A 22,422-nucleotide genomic window follows, 5' to 3' on the forward strand; every position below is an offset into this window, starting at 1 on the left:
TATATTTTTCTACTTGAGTGTCATAATTTTGGACTTGGAAAATATGGACACTCTTATCCATGGAAAATATAAAGAAATATAAACCTACCTGCTCAGAAATTTACATTTTGACTGGATTTTAAAAATTCCTTTAAATGATGTAGATTTTTGTGTGTGTCTGTTTTAGCTACTACATAGTATTCTACTGAATGATTAACCTCCATTTTAGCTGTTCTACTGATGAATAGGTAGATTATTATACATTTTTTTAAGGAAACAACTTCAAGATACTGGTTTTTCTGGAAGAAGGAGGGAGGAAAAGGATTGTGGCAGAGTGAAACTTAATGATGTTATATCTTTTAAAAATATAGAGATTTGAAGCAATTATGGAGGTAAGACAATAACATTATGGACATGAAGTAAATGAATGTTAACAGTGTCTTGTTTGAGATATTTTTCCTTTCCTGCAGTCATGAAGATATTCCCCCATGTTTTCTTCTGAAAACATTATTTTTTTGCTTTTCACATTTAGATCAGTAATTCATCTGGAATTTGACTTCTCCATGGGATTTTAGGTAGAGTTCAAGATTCTTTTTTTTTCCCATATCGGTACAAATAACCAAGCATTTATTGAGAAGATCGTCCTTAAAGGGAGTAGGTATTTTAATGATGAAAAATAATAGAACATGTTTGCATGTTGATAAGAAATCTAGGCCTAGATCATTCTCTAGATTCTAGGGAACTGATGGCATAGGCATGAGATAGAGTAAATGAAAGAACATAGTTTTTGAAAGGGAAGGGATCCGTAGCATAAATCGAACATTTGCCTTTGCTTTGACAGGGAGGCACTTCCCTTCTAACAGGAAGAAAAGAAGAGAAAAATGACTGCAATTGCCAAGTTGGTTTATAAGACTGCTGTGAGAAGATGAAGGAATTCCCTCTTTATGTTTCTGTTTTGTTCATGAGATAAGGGTAGGTCCTGAGAGGGTCAGTGGAGGAGGGAAGGGTTGTGGAGGATTGAGGAGAAATGATAAAGTATGAAAGCCCAGTTTGTTCTCGTTCTTTCTTTCTCATACCTTCAAATTCTGTGTAAGAGAGAATCTGATTGGTTAAATTAGTCACTGTCCAGTATAGAGCCCTTCTCTTTGGGGTAAACTCTTGAACCAGAACTTGTAGTAGGCTACTGCCTTGCCTGAAAGGTTCACTTTGGATCAGAAATTCATCCTTACTTAGGGTAGCTATGGGCCAGTGGTAATGGGGGAAACACATGCTATAAAACATGGTGACTTAAACATATCTGTCTTTGTTCAGAAGGAAACACTTCTTTCTTGTTCCCTTCAACAAAAGTCTCAGAATTAAGTCAGTGGTCCAGTTGGGGTGATATGAACAAATCATTGTGATTGGTTGAGTAGAAAAACACTAAGCCAGATTTGGGCCTTTATGCTCACCTCTGGAGTGGAGCCAGCCTTATCTACATTATGTCCTGCTTATGTTAGAAGGGAGTTTCTCCAGAAAAATCGAATTGTTTTTGCCAGAGAAGGATGGAGCAGTTGCTGGTTAAATAAAAGTATATTGGAATATAATGGAGTAAAGCACTGGTAGACCCTTGATCTTCAAAGAAATATGATTCTTTTTGTAAAATCATTGAATTAAAAACTGAAGCAATCATGTTGTAAAAAACTTTAATCTTCTTTTAGAATTTGTCTTTACTGTTAATCTGTGTCCTTTGACTTAATAGCATTACCACCACAATGGGCCATGAGTATTTCCTTTCAGATTGCATCCCTTCCTTCTTTACATTAAGTTTTTGTTCAGTACGTTTTGTTCAAGAGATTTAAGGGAGAAACACCCTTCATTATTAGAACAGCTTGTTGATAGGGTGTTTGGGGAGGGCATTACTCTAAAATATAAATTATTCATCACAAGAAGATGCTTTTGCAGACATAGCAACAGACCACACAGTTTTTTGCCAGAGTTCTGTTGATATTTTACTTTAAGAACAAAGAACATTAGAAACTGTATCTTTCATCTTAAAAGTATTGTACAGTACCTGTGGGATAGGTTCACTTCTGAAATCTCTTTTGCAATAGCATGTCTTACCTTGTTTCTTAGATTAAGTCAGTGGGATAGCATTGGGAGACAAGAAAATAATAAAATGTTCCCAGACTCTAAATCATTTTCCCTAGGTGGAAGGCTATAGTTACTTAGTAGTAGAAGAGTTTAGCTAACATCAGATAAGCCTATGATTCTGAAATGGTCTTTCACTTAGAAAAAGGAGATAGACTCTGACAGAAAAATAAATGTCTTTGTTTTGTGATTTACTCAAGAGAAGGAGATAAAACTACACAGGCTTTGCTTGACAGATAGTGATTGCTCAGTTACAGAATCTGAATTTGTGAAGAATAGGTGAATATGTGACTTTTTTCTTTTTAAGAAAACTATGCAATGAAAGTCCTTTTCCTGTTAACATGTCATTTGGTAGGCGCCAATAGCTCTAGTGTGGAAAAGTATTATTCTGACTTTATTCTACATAAACCCAAGGCAACTTGATTCATTGATACCTTCCAAGGTGTTAATTTGCTAGCTTCACTCAATATATACTGGTTACATCAGCATTGTATCCTCTTCCTTTCTCACAATTGAAGCATTTCACTATCTTTCATGCCTAACGATCCACAATATAGTTTTTGGTCATTTTAAGTACTTCACTGTGAATAGTGTGCCAAAAAGAAACTTGAAGAACATCTGTATCATGATAGAGAGAGGCCATAACAAATAAATAAGGGAAGTAGGGCTACCCAGATGATTTTTCAATAATTCAGGGAGCAGAATAAATATTTTAAATTTAATATTTAAATTAAATGGTCATATTTACTTTTCTTGGTAAACAGTTCTGTGAATGTTAACACATTATAGATTGGTATAATTACTATCACAATCAGAATACAGAACAGTTGTGTCACCCTAAAATCTCCTTTGTCCTATCTCTTGATAGTCACACTCTTCCATCCCTAACCCCTGTCAATCACTGATCTGTTTACCACTATAATTTTGTCTTTTCGAGAATGTAAATGGAATCATACATATGCAACCCTTTGAGATTTGCTTACTTAGTATAATGCCTTTGAGATTCATCCACTTTGTGGCATTTTCTTTGTTGGATATGTGATTTGTAAATATTTTCTCCTAGTTTGTAGTTTGTCTTTTCAGACTTCTAAAGCAATGTCTTTTGCAAAGTAAAGGTTTTTAATTTTAATAAAGTCTAATTCATCAATTTTTTTCTTTTGTAGATCATGCCTTTGGCATCATGTCAAGAACTCTGCCTTATCCTAAGTCATGAAAATTTTCTCCTGTGTTTTCTTAAAGTTTTCCTTTTAGATCTGTGAACCATTTTTAGTTAATTTTGTGTAAGTTATCACATCTTGGGTCATGGTTCTTTTTTCTTTCTTTTTTTGCATGTAGATGTCTAGTTGTTCTAACACCATTTATTTTTTTAAAAAATCCACACCTCTTTTTTCTCTATTGAATTGCTTTTGCACCTTTGTCAAAAATGAATTGACCATATTTGTATGGATGTGTTTCTGGATTTTGTTTTGTGTTTCATGAATCTATGTGTCTATCTCTTTGCCACACTGTCTTAATTATTGTAACTTTAGAGTAAGTCAAAATTAGTGTTTTCCCTCCAACTTATTCCTCTTTTTAAAATGTTTTAATTCTTCTAGTTCCTTCGCCTATTTTAGAATCAGCTTGTCTATATCTATAAAAAGCCTTTCTAGGCTTTTGATTATAAATGCATTAGTACTGTAGATTAATTTAAGGAGAATTGACATGTCATAGGAGAATTAACTATGTTGAGTCTACAAAAATTCTCAGACTAATATCTTCATAGAGATGAGATGTTACATCCATGATCCAAAAATAGGATAATATAGGAAAAGGAACAACCAGATGACAAGAAGGAGTTATAGAAATTAAAACATGATGGCTGAAATTTAAATTCAGTTGAATAGTTGGAAGATAAACAAAAAAATCTTCTTGAAAGTAAAACAAAAAGGCAAAGAGATAGAACATGAGAGAAAGAGTAGAAAATTAGAGGATAGAGCTAGGAGATCCATTATCCAAATAATCGGAGTTTCAGAAAGGGAGAACAGAGAAATGGAGAGGCAAAGATGATCAGATAATTCATCCTAAAATTGAATGAAGGAGATCTCCATTTTTGAAAAATGAATTTTAAAAAGAAACACACATAGCTTTTACAGGAAATAGCAATTGCCAGGAGCTAGGGGGAGGGAGAAATACGGAGTTAGTTTTTAATGGGTACAGATGTTCAGTTTGGGAAAATGAAGAAGTTCTGGAGATGGACATTAGTGATGGTTGCACAAGAATGTGAATGTACTTAATGCCACTGAACTATACACCTAAAAATGGTTAATTTTTTGTCAAAATTTTATATTAAGGTCAAAATAAACAAGAGGAGACAACAGATGAAAAGTTTTGGAAGCTAGAGAGCAAATGCAAAAAAGGCAATTGATTTAGCAAAACTAAACTGATAAAGCAAAGTTCAACCTGATTCTACAATTTAACAAAGGAGAAAGAGAATCAGGCTGATATGTGCTAAAGAACGCAAAGAAAAATAGAAGAAAACTACAGGAATTGAAGAAGTATGAGTTGTGGCTAAAAACAGTAGAGATTGAAAATTTTATGAAGAGTGAAATTATCCAACAAAGAATATATTCTGCCCTATTCTGTGCAGCTGAGCTATTGCTCCTCTTTTCTTCTGGAAGAAGATGGGGTATATTAGCTGGACAAAGTGTTCCAGAAGCATAGGCACAGACAGCTGAGGGTGATGTACCATTCTGGAAATGGGATTAAGTAGAAGTATACCTACTACATGGTAAGAGCTCCCCCAGCTTCCTCCATTTAGCCTAAAAGAATAGACCTAAACGTTCTGCAACTGGGGTCCACAAAGTAACCACTTAGCCCGTTTCATGCTATAGTGGAGCCTGCTGATTGCCTAGCCCTGCAATTATATGTAATGCCAAAATAAGCATCAGTGTACAAGTCTCTCAACGTACCTGTCAGGAGTTATCTAAGACAATATCTTAATTTTTTTAACTATAACCCACAGTAAAAAGTAATTTTATATATCATAACCTGGTATACATGCTATATATATGTGTGTGTTTATTTATATACTATTTAAGTAGCATTGTGACATCCGTCATTAATCAGTCATCCTTATCTCTTGATGATCTTCAGGTAGCTTATTGTGAACGAAAAGAGTGACTTCAGAAGACATTGGCTGTGTTTCTTCTTTGTTTTTCCCTCTGGTTCTCAGTATTCTATGTAATAGGTGATGCTAATAACCTTCCAGCACCCAGAGATTGGATGTTCATCTGAAAATGTACTGTATTTTAAAATTCCTTATATGGGAATTTGATTTGATTTTTAAATACACATTCAAGTTTCAGAAATTAGAAAAATCATACACTCTCATGCTTATTATGACCTATGCATAACATAGTAAGAAAACTTGAGATTGACAGGTAAAAGAATCCTTTATCTGGTAGCAAAATTCTGGTACTAGTGATGTGTATTTACATATATTGTTTAAAGCCATAGATTTTAGATACTCAAGTACTTCTCAGTGTTACCATTTCTAATCTTTTTATTTTTCATAGAGCTTTCTTAAATGAATGACTATAAATTTTAATAGTCATCATGAACTTCTGCTTAAAGTTTATCTTTTAACAAGAGAACATGAAAGACCATTAGTTTGTATAAAAATAATTTACTTTCTCTTAGTCTTGAAGTTCCAGTGGACAGAACATATTGAAGTAGGGAACATATTGACAAGTAGGGAACAACCTTTTTAACAGTACTAAATATCTTAAGCATATTAGTCATTATTTTGTATAAATATATAAACTTTTGTTTACAGTGAGTACAATGAACTAATTTTAACCAAACAGTTTTTCAAATGAAGTAAAATATCCCTTGAGTGCAGAGACTATATCCCAAACATAACAGCAGTGAACATGGGTTTGGGTTGATTTATTCTATGAGACCCCTGTAATTTACAGAAATCTCATTTACCATTATTCAGATTCCTTAACTTAGTGGACATAAAGGGATAATAAAAATTTGTCCTGTTGTACATTTTAGTATGTGTCTGGCATATATTTCCTTGTCTTTTTGTTTGCTTTGTTTTAATGCTTGTGTGTATTGGTTTAGTTTAAGTAACTTTAGTTTCCAGGACTATTCAAAAATGAATTGGAAGGAGGTCTCACAATTTGAGTTTGGACAGCCATTCATCACTTGTCTAGCGGTCAGATTTCAAGCTCTTTCAACCATCCTAAAGTTATGAACCAATAAGCAAGAAGAAAAAGGTTTCTAGAGGAAAAAAAACAATAGGAAAGTACACATTTATTAAATGCCTTCTGTGTTAGACACTGTGCTAAATACTTAGTTTTACTTCTCAGAGTAACTCATACCCATTGTATAGTTAAGGAAACAAATGCAGAGGGATTAACATAAAGATTAGGATTCAGGTCTTTTATTTTTAAGAGCTATTTAGGTTCACTGCAAAATTGAGAAGGTACAGAAATTTCCCATATCCCTATACCCACACATGCATGGTCTCCCCATTATCAGCATCACTCGCCAGAGTGGTACACTGTTATAGTTAATGAACTACATTAACATGTCATAATCACTAAAGTCCATAGTTTATCTTAGAGTTTGTTTACTTTCAGTGTTGTATATTTTATGGGTTTGGACAAATGTATAATGTACCCATCATGATGATATCATACAGAGTATTTTCACTGCCCTAAAAATCCTCTGTGTTTTGCCTATTCATCTCTCCCCTCCCCCCAACCCCCACCCCCAATCCTTGGCAACCACTGATCTTTTTACTGTCTCCATAGTTCTGGGTTTTTCAGAATTTGTATTGTTGGAATTTTAAAGTCTTTTCAGATTGGCTTCTTCTACTTAATAATGTGCACAGAAGTTTCTTCTGTTTTCATAGCTTGATAGCTCATTTTGTTTTAGCGCTGAATTATATTCCATTATCTAGATGTATCACATTTTGTTTATTCATTCATCTGTGAGAACATCTTGTTTGCTCCCAAGTTTTGGCATTTAGGAATAAAGCTACTGTAAACATTTGTGTGCAGGTTTTTGTGTGAACAAAGTTTTCAACTCCTTTGGGTAAATACCAAGGAGCATAATTACTGGATTGTATGGTAAGAATATATTTACTTTTGTAAGAAACCACCAGTTTTCCACAGTGACTGTACAGTTTTGCATTCTCACAAGAAATAAATGAGAGTTCCTGTTATTCTAAATCCTTGCCAGCATTTGGTGTTGTCAGTGTTCTAGATTTTGGCCATTCTATTAGTCTTGAGCGGTATCTCCTTGTTTTAATTTGCATTTCCCTCATGATACATGATGTGGAATATCTTTTAATGAACTTATTTGGCATCTATATATCTTCTTTGGTGAAGTGGAATATAGGAAAGTGACTTTTGTATATTAACCTTGTATCCTGCAGGTTTGTTATTTACTTGAAATTTACTTGAAATTTTTTTTTATTCTTTTGGATTTCTTATATAGATGATTATGTCATCTGTAAACAAAGCCAGTTTTATTTCTTCCTTCCCTAGCTGTATACCATTTATTTTCTCGTCTTACCGCATTAGCTAGAATCACCAGTATGATGTTAGCTGTATGTTTTTTGTGGATGTTTTTTATCAAGTTGAGCTAGTTCCCCTCTATTCCTAGTTTATTGAGAGTTTTTATTATCAATGGGTGTTGGATTTTATCAAATGTTTTTTCTGTATCGATATGATCATGTGATATTTTGTCTTTTGATGTAATGGATCGCATTCATCGATTTTCAAATGTTGAAACAATTTAAAAGCAGTTTTCTTATATAAGATAAGTGTGTCAGGAGTTCCCAATACTGCCCCCAGATGTAGTGATTTTCTAGGAGGACTTACAGACAGGACTAAGTTGTACTCACAGCTAAGCGTTATTGCAAAGGGATATGAAGCAAAATTAGCAAAGGGAAAAGGTGCATGAGGCAAAGCCCAGAGGAAACTAAGAGAAAGCTTCCAAGAGTCCTTTTCTTATGGAGTCAGACAGGATGTGCCTAATTCCACCAGTACCAAATTATGACAACATGTGTGAAATGTTGTCTACTAAGCAAGCTCACTAGTGACTCAGTGCCCAAAGTTTTATTGAAGTCTGGTCACGTAGGCACCTTCCTAGGATGTACCAAAATTCCTGACTCTCAGGAGTTAAAAGCAAATGTTTAGCATATTACACATTATTTGTACAAACAATTTAGGAACACCGAATCACTTCTATTAGTTAGTGAATGGTGTGAACCCTCCTTAAATCCAAGATTCCAGATACCAGCAAAGGAAGAGCCAGTCATTGCAAGTAGGCCTTTCCACAGATAGCCATCTCAAGCGTGCTATATTAATGCTTTTCGACATAGTCCATCCCCTTGGCACTTGGCCAAGGCCTCTTGATACCTGGGCCTTTTAGAGCTTCAGAATTTAGTCTGAACCTCTAAGTGGTTAAGTTTTATTAACCATAAAGTTCTATCTTAGAAAGCCAGGTGGCTTTCTCCTTGTGTTTTTATATTTAAGTTTCTTTTTTTATGTAGCCCAAGTCATCAATTCAGACACAGCACAAATCTGACTGCTAAGTTGAAGGTGACCTAAATGCCTTTTAGGGCTGAAGCAGGTCTTAAAAGTCAGCTTCCACACAAAAGAAGTACAATTCCAGAGGACACACACAATAGACCTGGAAACAAAGAATTCACAGTTGTTAGGATACCCCAAGCAAGACATATATTAGGCAGTACAGGTTGACAGAGCCCCCAGTGTGACCTTCCACTGTGGAGTCTCCCACCCTATGGTTCCCAGTTCAGTCCAATTAATTGAGTCCAGTATTTGGTTTCACCTCAGGACCACTTGAGGGCAGTTTGAAACAGATTTGTCCATGACATCAGTTCATCCACCTCACAAATACGGACTACATCTCGAGATGTTCTGCATGGGAAGTGCAAGAAGTAGGCGACCCTCTGCTGTTTCATAGTCAGGCTGTCGAGTGTGATCATAGCTCAGCGGTCAGTTTGAATTCAGAATGCTCACAGCTTCTTGGAAAGGCAGCATGAGGAGTTTCTTCAGGAAGAGACCACTTCCAAGAATAGTTCTGAAAAACAGATCATTAATACCCTTTCCCATGCCTCCCCAAGAGCCATGTTTTTGTTTTGTCTGTATTGTTACAAAATTATTGTGTCTCATTTAGCAATCATACCTACATTTTTTCAATCATCCCCTATTCTTACCCAGACCTTTTATTCACCAGGATTGGGTGCAAGAGATACAAAAACATTTTCATATGAAAACATTTTTATAGAATTTGACCAGAAAGACATATTATGTTCAGGGATTGATCAGGATTAAATCCTGGCTAATTCAAGAATTTTCAAAATGGGTTAACATTCCCTCTTTTTTGTCCTAATTACCTAGTGAGCAGCCTAGGAAAGGTCAGTCCCTTTTTTTGGACAGCTATATTTAATAATCAGACTGCCTCACCAAGGTGTATCTATCGGGAGAAAGGTGAGGGAAGTAGAGCCAGGCTATCAGTCCATTGTTGTAAATTGTAATTAATCTGGAAACCTGAACACAAGTCAACAGCAGTGAGCCATCCCCCAGAGGCAGTCCAGAGTCCAGTCTGTCAGGAGTGGGTGGAGAGGTCACACTCTTGTGATGTGCTCTCCTCAAACAGCGGCTTTTGGCAGGAATCACAAGTTTGGAATGCAGTTAGCCTCTGCATCAGAAACATAGAGTTGATCAGTAGCCTGATTTTAGATGGTCTCAATAGAGAGTAAGCTGTTCCTTGTGGGCACATGGATGTGACCCAGACAATTCAGCCAGCATCCATTGATGTTTTCATAGTTTAAGGCTCTACAGAGGGGTGTCCTAAATCTGCAGCACTCCCAGAGTCTAAGTTCTGTTCATTGACTCTCTGCCTGTTTTTTTTCCCCCCCAGTGGAGCTTATGCCGAGGCTAAAACAGCTTATATCAGACAGCTTCATATTTTAGCTTAAATTAGGACCTGTGAATTCAGAATTCCAACAAAGCTAGCAGCTAGTCTTGAAAATCCGAGACTCTACAAGGCCAGACAGCTGTGTTCCAAGTCCAAGTAACAAGCAGAGCTTTCTCAGCTCTTTTTATCTTGTCAGTCTTAGAGTCCAAATTGACCCACTCAAAAATATGTATATCAGGCTGAAGAATCATCTTCCTCTAAGGATCAAGAACTTGATTTCATAAGAGCTCATTAGCAGCTAAAAACTGCTTTTTAAAACCCCAAAAGTGTATCCACATGTACAGATTGCCTCTTTTTGTGTTGTCTCCCTTTTTGGAGAGGCTCCAATAGGCAAAAATCATCAGTTACTGAGACTTACTCTGTTTCTAATATTCAAAGAGTTTAGATTTCATCAACTCACCAGCAGTAAAAAACAAGAAAGTTTTGTCACATTCCCATTTTTTCTTTGCAGCTTTTCCTGACCAGGATGATCGCTCTAGCATTTATGAAATTACAAGCACATAATATTTTACATGTAGTTTTATCATACATCCAGATGTAATAGCCACAAAATACCAAAAAAAAAAAGCATTTTATAAAATTTTCCTTTTTTCTCATTACAAACTTATTTAAATATTCCTTGCATTTACATGGTTAACATTACAGCTATGTGTGTGTATTGGATAAGGTTATAAAGGGGTTGGGATTGCTGCAGTAGCAGCTAGGTTAAAGAAACTGTTTAAGGTTGTCCCCTCCACCTTTTTTCTCTCTGAATTTATCTAAAACTTTGCTCCAGCCCTGGCAACTGATTTAACCTTTTTTTCCTCTCTCTTATAAGAGAGAACAATACAAACTTGCAATATTTTTGGCCTACCCAAAACTCACATTTGGGAATGTTTGGGGCCTTTATCCTCTAACTTTCAAGAAAGAACAAAAACCAGAGATAACACCCGGGATGTACTCTTCCTCCTCCCCCTGTTTTGGCCAGTTTAGGCAAAAGCAGCCAGAGGAACAGCATACTATCTCTCCTGGGGATGGATCTATCCTTTTCAAATTTCATAGGCAACCGTATCTCTCATAACAAAGCAGCTCACCTGCTATTTCATATTAAGGATAACTCCATAGCTACATAAGCACCAAAGGCTCATCATTCCCCACTTTCATTCTTTCATTTCCTAAACAATGCTTTCACCATATTTTAGTAAGTTGAGCAGGCTAGCAAATCCCACTTCTGACACCACTGTGTTGTGGGTGCTTGTCCTCAGAATTACCTCCAGGTTTGGTGATTCTCTTGGAGAACTCACAAGATGCATGTAGTTGTACTCACAACCAAAATTTATGACAACAAAAGGATATGAAGCAAAATTAGCAAACAGAAGACACATGGGGCACAGTCCAGAGGAAGCTAGACACAAATTTCTCAGAGTCCTGTCCCACAGGCTAACAGGGTGTGCTTAATTCCTCCAGCATCAAATTATGACAGTACTTGTGAAATATTTTCTACAAAAGAAACCCACCAGAGACTCAGTACCCCAAGGATTTTTTGATTTGGAGGCTGGTCACGTAGGCTCATTCTGTGTAGCATGTACCAAATTTCCATACTCCCAGAAGAAAAACAAAAGTTTAGCATATACGATGTTTGTGCAAACAACTTAGCTACAGTGACCCACCCATCAGTTATGGAATGGCGTAAGCCCTCCTTAAATCCAAGTTTCCAGACACCAGCCAAGGGCCAGTCTTATAAGCCAGGCTTTCTAAGGATAGCTGTCATTAGGCCTGCAATGACAACACTTTTCTGCACAACAGGGTAGGTAGCACATTCTCAGAGAAAGGGGGCTGAACTTGTAATCTTGAATAAATTCCTTTAGGCTCAGCAGGACAATGGATAAGAAACACAGAGAGCTTCTAGAAACAAAATAATCTTATCCCTTGACACAATATAATAATTCTAGAGTTTTCTCCATAACAATAATAATTTAAAATGAGTACCTCACAGTGAAGGATATAGCAAAGCCAGGTGCTCACTGATTTTAAAACTGTGTGGAAGAGTGGGGTCTTTTCCAATGTGGTTTTATGAAAAAAAAATTTTTATTACAGCAATTTTGTATTTATTCTTTGTGGTTAGTGTGAGAAAGGGAATTATTCTCTTTTAATATTATTTTGTAAACTTGTACTAAATTCGAATGTACATAATTATTAGAGTTTACGGAGCAGTTCTGTTCCCTGAAGTTTAAGCACAAAACTTACAATTAACTTTAAAATTTTTTTAAACATTTAATACTGCTTACAAACAGTAAAAATTGTTACCTTTTCAAACAATGTTTTATTACAAATTTCTGAACTTCCATAAATAGCATGTAATTTTTATCTTTTTTCTCAATTGACTTCCATTGATTAAAGTTTAGGGAGCCTCAGTTCTAAGCTAAAGTAATTTTATCTTTTTTCTCGATTGCATTAACTTTAACACCTTGGCTTCCTAATACCAAGATATTTTCACTTATTTTTATGTAATAAAGACAATATAGTATTCAAAAATTATGAAAGCAAACACTGCTGAGTAATGAGAGATGCCAAAGTTGCTGAAATCAAGACATCTGCTGACAGCACCATAGCATTAGAGCTTGAAATGTTAATTTTTCAACACTATATGAAATTCTGATTTCAAAGTATGAAAAATAGTTGTGAAGGGGGAGTTAAAAGTATAACATAATGTAACATTTTGAGTAGTTGGAAAGTCAAATGTATGAAAGTTGAATATTTAACAAAAATTTTAGCTATCTGAAAAATTTACTTGTGTGGAAGGTTCTATGTACTGTGATCATTGCAGATAGTTATGTTTTAGTAGGAAATAGAAGAGTAAGAATGATGCTTCACACAGTTGTAACCCAAGTTTGGACCGTTTTCCACTTACGGACCTCATGCTAGCTATTTTCAATGTTCATTTGCCAGTTTGGCAAAAAGAGACAGTCAGATGCTGCCCTTTGCAGCTGTTTTCATTTCTTCCTTTTCCATATCCTTCTCCACACTGTGAAAGCTATATAGATTTAAAAATTACCCAAGAACAGCCAAAATGTATATATTGGATTATCTCCTTTTCCTTGGTTGCTGAGAACTCTCAAGCAGCCAAACTGCCGCACGGAGTTTTTTCGCACTATCGTGATAATACTTTTGTGTTTGTGTAGTCTTTATTTTGAATGCTGCCAGATTAAGATATTGTAATAACAGCAAAGTGAATTCTAATTCTGGAATGCATATAACAGGGAAGTTGCTTTCTTTGTTAAAAGATTTTTCTCAGCTTAGATCATTGTCGTAGTATTCTCTAATACTCGTTAAGTTTTCCTGTAAGCTGTAGATATTCATGAATTTCTTCCAGGAATCCACCAAGTGTAAAACCACATTTGACTTCAACTTAATATGCAATTAGGCAGGCTGAATCCCAGATCTCAAAAACCATACTTCATTTTTAGCAGCATTTCAGGGTAAGACCTCTTGCTCCCTGCCAAAGATAGGGTGTGTGTTGTGTGGGGTGTGTGTGTGTGTGTGTGTGTGTGTGTGTGTGTGTGTGTGTGTTTTCCATATGCTCCCAATTTGAAATTCTATCTCCTGCTCCTGGCTTTATACTCAGTTCTATATCCCTTTCACTTAGTGTCTGTAAGTGTAATTATATAAGAGAGACCTTTGTTAATATTGACAGTGACCTAGAAAAATAGTAAAAATGGAATTAACCTTGGTTCAGAAGATAGTTGAAAAAAATATATAGTTTTTTAATTTGCCAAAGGTCAGACACCTAATATTAAAATCATAGAGCCTAGATTACCAATTATATATCATTCCTGATCAGAAGCATAGAGTTGGTGACATTTTTCTTAAGATTTTACTGTCTTTTAATAATAACGAGTATCGAATTCTTTAAAGGCAGCAACCAACTCTACCAGTGACTTGTACATCCTGATTGGGGAAGGGAAGTAAAATTTACTGAGTACCTGCTATGCGCCGGGTACTGTACTACCTACTTTACCTAGATAATCATGACAATCTTGCAAGGTAGGTGGCCTTATTCTCATTTTACAGATGAGGAAATTGTGATTCAGAGAGGTTAAGTGAATTTTGCTAGAACTAGAAAGAAGCAAATGTGGGATTCCAACCCAAATTGTTCTGTGCTATGCTCTTTCCATTAAATCAGAGATTCGCAAACTGCAGCCCATGAGCCAAATCCCCTTGCCTATTTTTGTAAATGAAATATTATTGGAACACAACTATACCCATTCTACTACATATTGCCTATGGCTTTCAAGCTACAGCAGCAGAATTGAGTATAGTCATTTGTTGCTTAACAGTGGGGATACAGTCTGAGAAATGTGGTGTTAGATGATTTGTAATTGTGCATATCGTTAGAGCGCACTTACACAAACCTAGACAGTATAGCCTACTACACACCTAGGCTACAGACCTGTACAGCATGTAACTGTGGTCAGTACTATAGGCAATTGTAACAGTATATTTGTGTATCTAAACATAGGAAAGTTATAGTAAAAATACAGTATAAAAGATAAAAAATGGTACACCTGTATAGGGCCCTTACCATGACCCAGGACTGGAAGTTGCTCCGGGTGAGTGAGTGAGTGAGTGAGTGGTAAGTAAATGTGAAGGCCTAAGACACTACTGTAAACTTTATAAACACTGTACATTTAGGCTACACTAAATTTATAAAAAATATTTTTTCTTCAATAATAAATTAACCTTAGCTTACTACAGTAAGCTACGTTTACTTTGTAAACTTAAAAATATATTTTTTAAATTTTCTACTCTTTTGTGATAACAACTTAGCTTAAAACATAAACACATTGTACAGCTGTACACATTATTTCTTTATATTCTTATCCTGTAAGCTCTTTTCTATTTTTAAGTTGAATTTTATAAACTTTTTTGTTGAAAACATAGACACAAACACATACCTTAGTCTAGGCTTACATAGGATCAGGATCATCGGTATCATTGTCTTCCACCTTCCCGTCTTATTTCACTGGAAGGTCTTCAGGGGTAATAACATGCATGGAGTTGTCATCTGCTGTGATAATAATGCCGCCTTCTGGAATACCTCCTGAAGGACCTGCCTAAGGCTCTTCTCAAGGAGATATCATTGATTTCAGAAATATGTCTATGGTGTTTACTTCGTTTGTTTCTTTAATTATAGATTTGCTTATAAGCAGATAATATACCATGAACATTCCTCTCTATTAATGAAAGCCTTTCAGTGTTGTCCATGTTTTCAAACTTAGGAGCTCATTGAGGTCTGCAAAAAACCCTTCACCGTGATTTTTCTTGGGGATTCTTTTTCTTCTCCTGCACCTCTTCTCTTGCCTCTTCTTCAGCTATATGTTGGTGTTCCAGTAACTCTTTAGTCAGTTCCTTAGGAACCTCCTCTAGGTGCTCCTCAGTGTCATCCTCATCCACGTTTGCTATCCCAACCACAGCCTTGTTGATTTTTGCAGCCTTTGTGCTACAACATTATGATAGCTATGTCACTAGGCAATAGGAATTTTTCAGCTCCAGTATAATCTTATAGGACCACTGTCATATATGCAGTCTCTCATTGATTGAGACATTACTATACAGTGTGTGGCTGTATTTTATTCTTTTTGAGGCAGTTGTAAATAGTATTGTTTTCTTAATTTCTCTTTCTGGTAATTTGTTATTGGTGTATAAGAATCACAACAGACTTCTCCATATTGATTTTGTATTTTGTAACTATTGAATTCATTTATTCATTCTAACAGTTTTTGGTTGAGTCTGTAGGGTTTTCTATATATAATATCATGCCATCTGCAATTAGTGACAGTTTTACTTTACTTTTTCCAATTTGGATGATTTTTATTTTTTTCCTCTCCTGTAACTAGAACTTGCAATACTATATTGAATAAAAGTGGTGAAAGTAGACATTTTTGTCTCCTTCCTGATCTTAAGGAAAACTTCTTCCTGATTAGAGGAAAAGCTTGGAGCTTTTCACGATTGAGTGTGATATTAGCTGTGGGCTTGTCATAAAATGGACTTATTATGTTGAGGTTTCATTCCCTCTATACCCACTTTGTTGAGTTTTTATCATAAATGGATGTTGAATTTTGTCAAATGCTTTTCCTAGTGAGATGATAATATGAGTTTTAGTATTTTGTTAATGTAGTGTATTATATTGAAAATGAACTCAAAATAGATCATAGACTTAAACATAAAACTTAAAACTAAAAAACTTCTAGAAGAAAATATAGGAGAAAAATTTCTGTGACCCAGTTTAGGCAAAGAGTTTAACATATGACTCCAATACCACTGTCCATAAGAGGGAGAAAAATGATAAATTTGACTTCATCAAAATTTAAAACTTTTAGTCTGTGAACAACACTATTAAGAGATTGAGAAGAGAAGCTACAGAGTAGAAGAAATATTTTTAAATTACATTTCTAACAAAGGACTTTTTTATAAATATAAGGAACTTACATTCAGCAGTAACCTATATTTAAAAATGAGCAAAAGCTCTAAACAGACACTTTAAAATTAAGAAATACTCATGGCAAGTAAGCATATGAAAGTGTGCTCAAGTCATTAGGGTAATGGAAATTAAAACCATTGTGAGGTGCCCCTATACATCCATTAGAATGGTTACCGAAAAAGGAAGGAAAAAAAACTGCTGATGATTCCAAATGCTGACCAAGATACAGAGCAACTGTAACTCATGCATGGCTTACAGGAATTAACTTGTACATCTATGGAAAACAGTTCACTAAACTTTTTTATATAAATAGCTTACTACACGTCCCAGTGATTCTACTTCTGGATATATACCCAAGAGAAATTAAAACATATGTTCACACAAAACCTGTATGTGAATGTTATCATTGCCTTATTTGACAATTGCCAAAAACTGGAAACAACCAACATGTCCTTCATATGTAATTGGTTAAATAAAGAGTGGTACATCCACACAGTGGACTACTACTCAGCCATAAAAAGAATTAACTATTGATTCATGCATCAACACAAATATATCTTAGATGTATTTTTCTAAGAATACTAAAGCCAGAGAAAGATCTAGCTCAAAAACCTGCAAACAATAAAATCAAGGCCTTATATTGTTTATCTATCTGTTCCCATTACAATATAAATTCCATAGGTGGAATGATTTTTATCTGTTCATTTATATTTGTTAACTGAAGAAAGTAGATATTACTACTGGTTAGATTAGGAAACAACTCAAAGAGGTTAAGTTACTTGGTAAAATAAAAACAGAATATGAACACAGGTCTTTCCAACTCCTACTACTCTTTTCTTTACCATCATACTTCTTGCCTTTGGCTTAGCGTAGTTTAAAAATTATTCCATGGTCCTTAAGTCTGCATGTTATAATGAACTGGATCACTTTTAAAGTTCTCACTCTGGCTTTGTCCTCCCCAGACCAGTTGAAATCACTTCTCCAGGTGAATCTAATGTACGGCAACTAATGAAAATTACTAAGATTAATAAATGCCGTTGAATGAGTGAATGGACAGAATTGCTAGTTTAATATGTTATTTGCCCACGTGGTTTTTGTCAGCTGTATTACATTGACTTTTCCTGGCTTTTTTTCTTCTATCCTTATTTTTTTACCTTATCCCTTGCAGGTTCTCTTAGAGTCTTTTTTTAACCATCTTTTTAAGTGCTATTGAAATAACAATTAGAGTATTTCTTTGAGAACAGAGATCTCTGCAGTTTTCTTCTTGGAGACACATCTCTCTTAATTTCAATGTGGAGTGAGGTGGGGTTGGGACCTGTTTGAACTTTCTACTTGTTTCTTTTGTGGCTAAAGGAAATTTTAGTTATAGATTTAAAATTGTTATTTTTATCTGCAGAAAGTTGTAGAAGGATGAACTGTGTGTGCTTAAGTGTAATATTGGGTTTTCTTCCAGTTAAATGAAAAATGGGACCTAATTATTTTGTTTAGGTCAACAATTTAATCCCTAATTATGACTTAAAATTTTTTTACCTTGTTGAAACAAATAAATTAGGAGTTGGTTATTTCTGAAGCCCTTGTTCATCTATAAAAGATTTCTGTGAGTGGTTTATTAATTTAAGTGCATTTGAATTTTTGTTGCAGATTACTAACCTTTGATTGGGGAAGTTGAAAGACAGAGATTTAAAGCAAGAGTTATAGAGCCCTTCACGATTAAAAATTAATCAGAAATTAGGGAAAGCTTTCTGGTGCTCATTGACAGGCTATATTTTTCTTACTTTTTTCATTAACTACTTATTAAGTGCTGTGCTTTACTAGTCAAAGATGATGAAATTTCACCTAAATTTTTCTGTGTTAGTTAGAAGCCCAAAATAAGGATTTTATTTTTCATCTCTTAGATAAGCCATCACCTGCCTCATGAAGCTCTGTATATAGATTTATCTTGTAGTTGGAGAAATAGTACTTAAGAGTTCGATTCAAAAACAGAGAGGGACCAGTCACTTCAAGTGACTATGATATACTAGCTGTGGCTATGAAAAAGTAAAAGGACACATCTGGCAAATTTGTAGGCAAGACTGTGAGAATAAATCTGAGAGGGAATGGAGCAATGACTTCTTTAGATGATGCATTTCCTGGTGACTTTCAGGCTTAATGAACTCAAATTTTAAAAACGAAATCTACTTGAAAATAACTGAGAACCACAAAAAGGTTTCGAGATGCCGTTATGCTTTTTAACATGAGTAAAGTAATATTTAATGTACTTTTAGAGTATTATCGATTTTTAAAAATATTTCATTATTTTAAATAAGTACCCCAAGATATCATTGCTTTTATAGATATTTCTTCACATCTTGGATAGAAATTATTTTCTTATAGAACATTTCTCTAAAGTAATATTTTAAATCAAAGAAAAAGTGTTATTTATTAATTTAATCCAAAACTCTGAAAGTGTTCATAATTTGAGCTACATTCTATTAGGCAAGAAAGATAAAACCAAAAGAACTGAAAATTTCCAAATCCTTAGGAAAGATTCTTTAAAACCTGATAATCTTTATATTTGGTTATAAATAAAAATATATAGTAAACCAAATGCAGTTCTCATTAAGAATAATAAACCCTTAAAATGCTTAAAGCAGTACAACAAATGATTTCACTGAGGATAAACACATAGCGCCTAGATTCTATGAAAAAATAAAAGAAAAAATAATATAATCCAAGCTGTTGCTGAAAAAAACCCAAAGTGGCTATAGTATATTGTGATAAACATGGAATATGGGAAAGGGAATTTAATTCCCATTCAAGATGAGATGATAAGGGAATAGTTCTTTAGGCTCAAGTTTCAGCAACCTTCTGAAAAATTAAATAAAAATTTAAAAATTATGTAGTATGATCCAATTTGTGTATATACAAACTCATTTACATATGTCATAAATAGGGTGGTTATTTCTCAAAAATACTAACAGTAGTTATCTTCCACAAAATAGACTGAGTTTTTTGTCCTTTTTCTTTATATTTTCAAAAAAAAATTCTATGATGCATATTTAAAGTATAAAATGAATTACAAAGGACACTCAAAAGACCCAGATGGTTACCTCATTAAGTATACCTGTATGCCAGAAAATGTGCTGTTGTAGTAAGTAGGTATTTAACACTTATCTCTAAAATAGGCTTAGCCGATGTCTTATCCTGCCTGCTCACCTTCATGTCCATACTTAGATATAACATTAAGCTAGAGGAATCCAGGAGCTTTTTATACAATGGTGTGTGTGCACATTGAAATCATTCAAAGAGCTCAAATAACAGTGCCTGGGTGGCACCCACTAGAGACTGATTTAATTGGTCTGGGATGTCACTTGGCCAATGGAACTCTGAAGTTCTCCAGGTTTTTAAATGTACAGCCAAAGTTGAGAGCCTCTGTTTTATAGAATACTTAAAAAAAATTAAAAACTCTTTAAAACATTTTAGACTCACATAAAGATTGCAGAGAGAGTACGTAAAGTCCCTGTATATCATTCACCCACCTTCCTTTAATGTTAACATCTTATATAACCAGGTAATTATTGAAACCAAAAAAATTAATATTGATACAATAGTGTTCACTAATCTACAGACTTTATTGAAATTTCACCACCTTTCCCACTAATACCCTTTCCTTGTCTGACATCTTTAAAAAAAACTCATTTGTTTTTCGGTCCTTTAATTTGTATTCTGTTGAAACTGTTATTGCCCTGTACAAAGCTTGTGTTGAACAAGTACTTATTATTTTCACTTTTTTAAAAGTTGTGTTTAAATATCCAGCCTGCCACTGAGTTAACTGGGTAACATGATAGACTCTCGTATTTTGCCTCTACGTTTTCCTCCCTTTAGTCTATCTTCTACACTGTCACAATGGCTAATTTTCTAAAGCATAAAATAATCATATCACTGCCCTTCATAAAAGCCTTAAATTAATTATCTGTTCTTTATAGGTTATAATATAAGTTTCTTAGTCTGGCCCAAATCTGTTTTCAGTTTCATCTCCTGGTAGTCCAGCACTGGAGACCCTGAACTCCATTTGTGCTCACCTCCTTGAATATGCCTTTTGTTTTGTACCTGCCTTTGCATAGGCTGTTTACTTTATTATTCATTTTGATCATAGTCCAAGAATAGATTCCGAAATATTTCTTGGAATGAAACTAGCACATATTGAGCACACTAGCCAAGGACTGTGGTAGATACTTTTTAAAAATTAGCTTTTATGATCCTCAGCAATCTTTAAAAAGTAGTCATTCGACTTTACTGTACAGATAGGAACCTGAGGCTTTTGGAGGGTAAATAACTGACGCAAAGTTGCACAGCTAGTGTAGACAAATGTGATATTTCAAACTCCAAATCCAGTGATTGTATCTATATCCTTCTTCCCCTTTGGTGTTTTCAGCCTTGTTTTGAATTCTTTATAGAAGGAAATAAATTTAATGGACTTAAAGTGGAATAATCACTGTTTCCATTGTTCTGCATATAATCAGTTATAATTAGTTTTATTAGTGTGCTGTGACTGATTAATCAGTGAGTTGTGTAGTTCTGTATGTTTACACTTGTAAAAACTTTTCTCTGATGTCCTTATAAGTACTGAGGAGTTTCACTTTTCTTTACTATACTTTAACATCTTTTCTAGAGTTCTTATATGAGCAAAATCTACATTTTTCACTATCCCACAAATTGGCTGAGTCAGATTTGTACATAACTTATACAGAGATTTAAATGCATGCAACCATAGAAGTCTGTCAACCTCATTTTCTGCCCATGTGAAGAGAAAAATTGAAAAACCCATATATGTAGATAACTTTTATGGTACAAAGTGCAGCCTGGGAAACCTTAATAGTCTGTGCAGGAAAATGTTACAATTTAACAAGAGGTTAATTTGCTCAATGTTAAAATCTTGAGATTTTTTTTTAGCTATTGAGATGAATTTAGTAAAATGTATTATAGTTTGTCCTCTTACATACTCTTCCTAGAGTTTATTAGTGTTCCTAATTATGATAGTTTATTTAGGGTACTGCTTCGTGATTATTGTTTTCCAATCTTTCTAACTTAACCGTTTTTACCTCCATTAGAATGTGAAACATGTTGCAGAAGCACTCAAGAAGTGGCTGAAGGGGGAAGGAAAAAAGTGCCACTGCCTGTCAGAAAAAAACAAAACAAAACATGGGAAACACAACCACCAAATTCCGTAAAGCACTCATCAATGGTGATGAAAACCTGGCCTGCCAAATATACGAAAACAACCCTCAGCTAAAAGAATCCCTTGATCCAAATACATCTTATGGGGAGCCCTACCAGCACAATACTCCGTTACACTATGCTGCTAGACATGGAATGAATAGAATATTAGGGTAAGTATTACCGTAAACCAGTTGATAACAAGTTAGTGAAAGAGGGAAAAAACACTGATCTTTGAAAATATATACATATATATGTGCATGTTATATAGTTTTATAGTGAATTAAACTTTCTAAAACTGAAGGTGCCTAAATTATTAAGTATGACTTTTTTTCTTATGCCTAAATTAGACCAAAAGTTATATAGTGAGGATGGTTCACATAGTTTTGCTTCTGTAAATACATTTTGATCCTCAGTATGTTTCATAGTATGAATTCTTGATAATAGTTTAGTGTTTAATTTCAACATTTCAATTCTAGAAAAGTACTTATCGGCTATCAAAAAATTGCAGGAAATGGTTCCTACAGCAAAATTCTAAGCTCTGATTAACTAGTTTAAATTGAAAAAGAGATACCTTTGCCTTATCTAATCATGATCAGATTTGAGTTTCCTTTCTTTTAATGGGGTTCAGTTACTTGAAAAGACTTTTCTAAAAACAA

At 34.5% G+C, this 22,422-nt stretch overlaps 1 protein-coding gene across 5 annotated transcripts in view; it reads left to right on the forward strand.

The window, feature by feature from the left end:
- Positions 1-22,422, forward strand: part of ANKIB1 (ankyrin repeat and IBR domain containing 1) — a 112,082-nt gene that overhangs the window by 14,599 nt on the left and 75,061 nt on the right. For 4 of the 5 annotated variants that reach the window (XM_006911890.3, XM_006911889.3, XM_006911892.3 and 1 more), the window contains exon 2: positions 21,658-21,936. In XM_006911890.3, coding sequence (XP_006911952.1) covers positions 21,749-21,936 — 188 coding nt within the window. In that variant the 5' untranslated portion in view covers positions 21,658-21,748. Of the gene's footprint in view, positions 1-820; positions 952-21,657; positions 21,937-22,422 lie in introns of all 5 variants that reach the window. The other variant, XM_015589439.2, reaches the window with a different exon arrangement.

The sequence above is a fragment of the Pteropus alecto genome, unplaced genomic scaffold (genome assembly GCF_000325575.1).
Source record: "Pteropus alecto unplaced genomic scaffold, ASM32557v1 scaffold21, whole genome shotgun sequence".
Taxonomy (NCBI): Eukaryota; Metazoa; Chordata; class Mammalia; order Chiroptera; family Pteropodidae; genus Pteropus; species Pteropus alecto.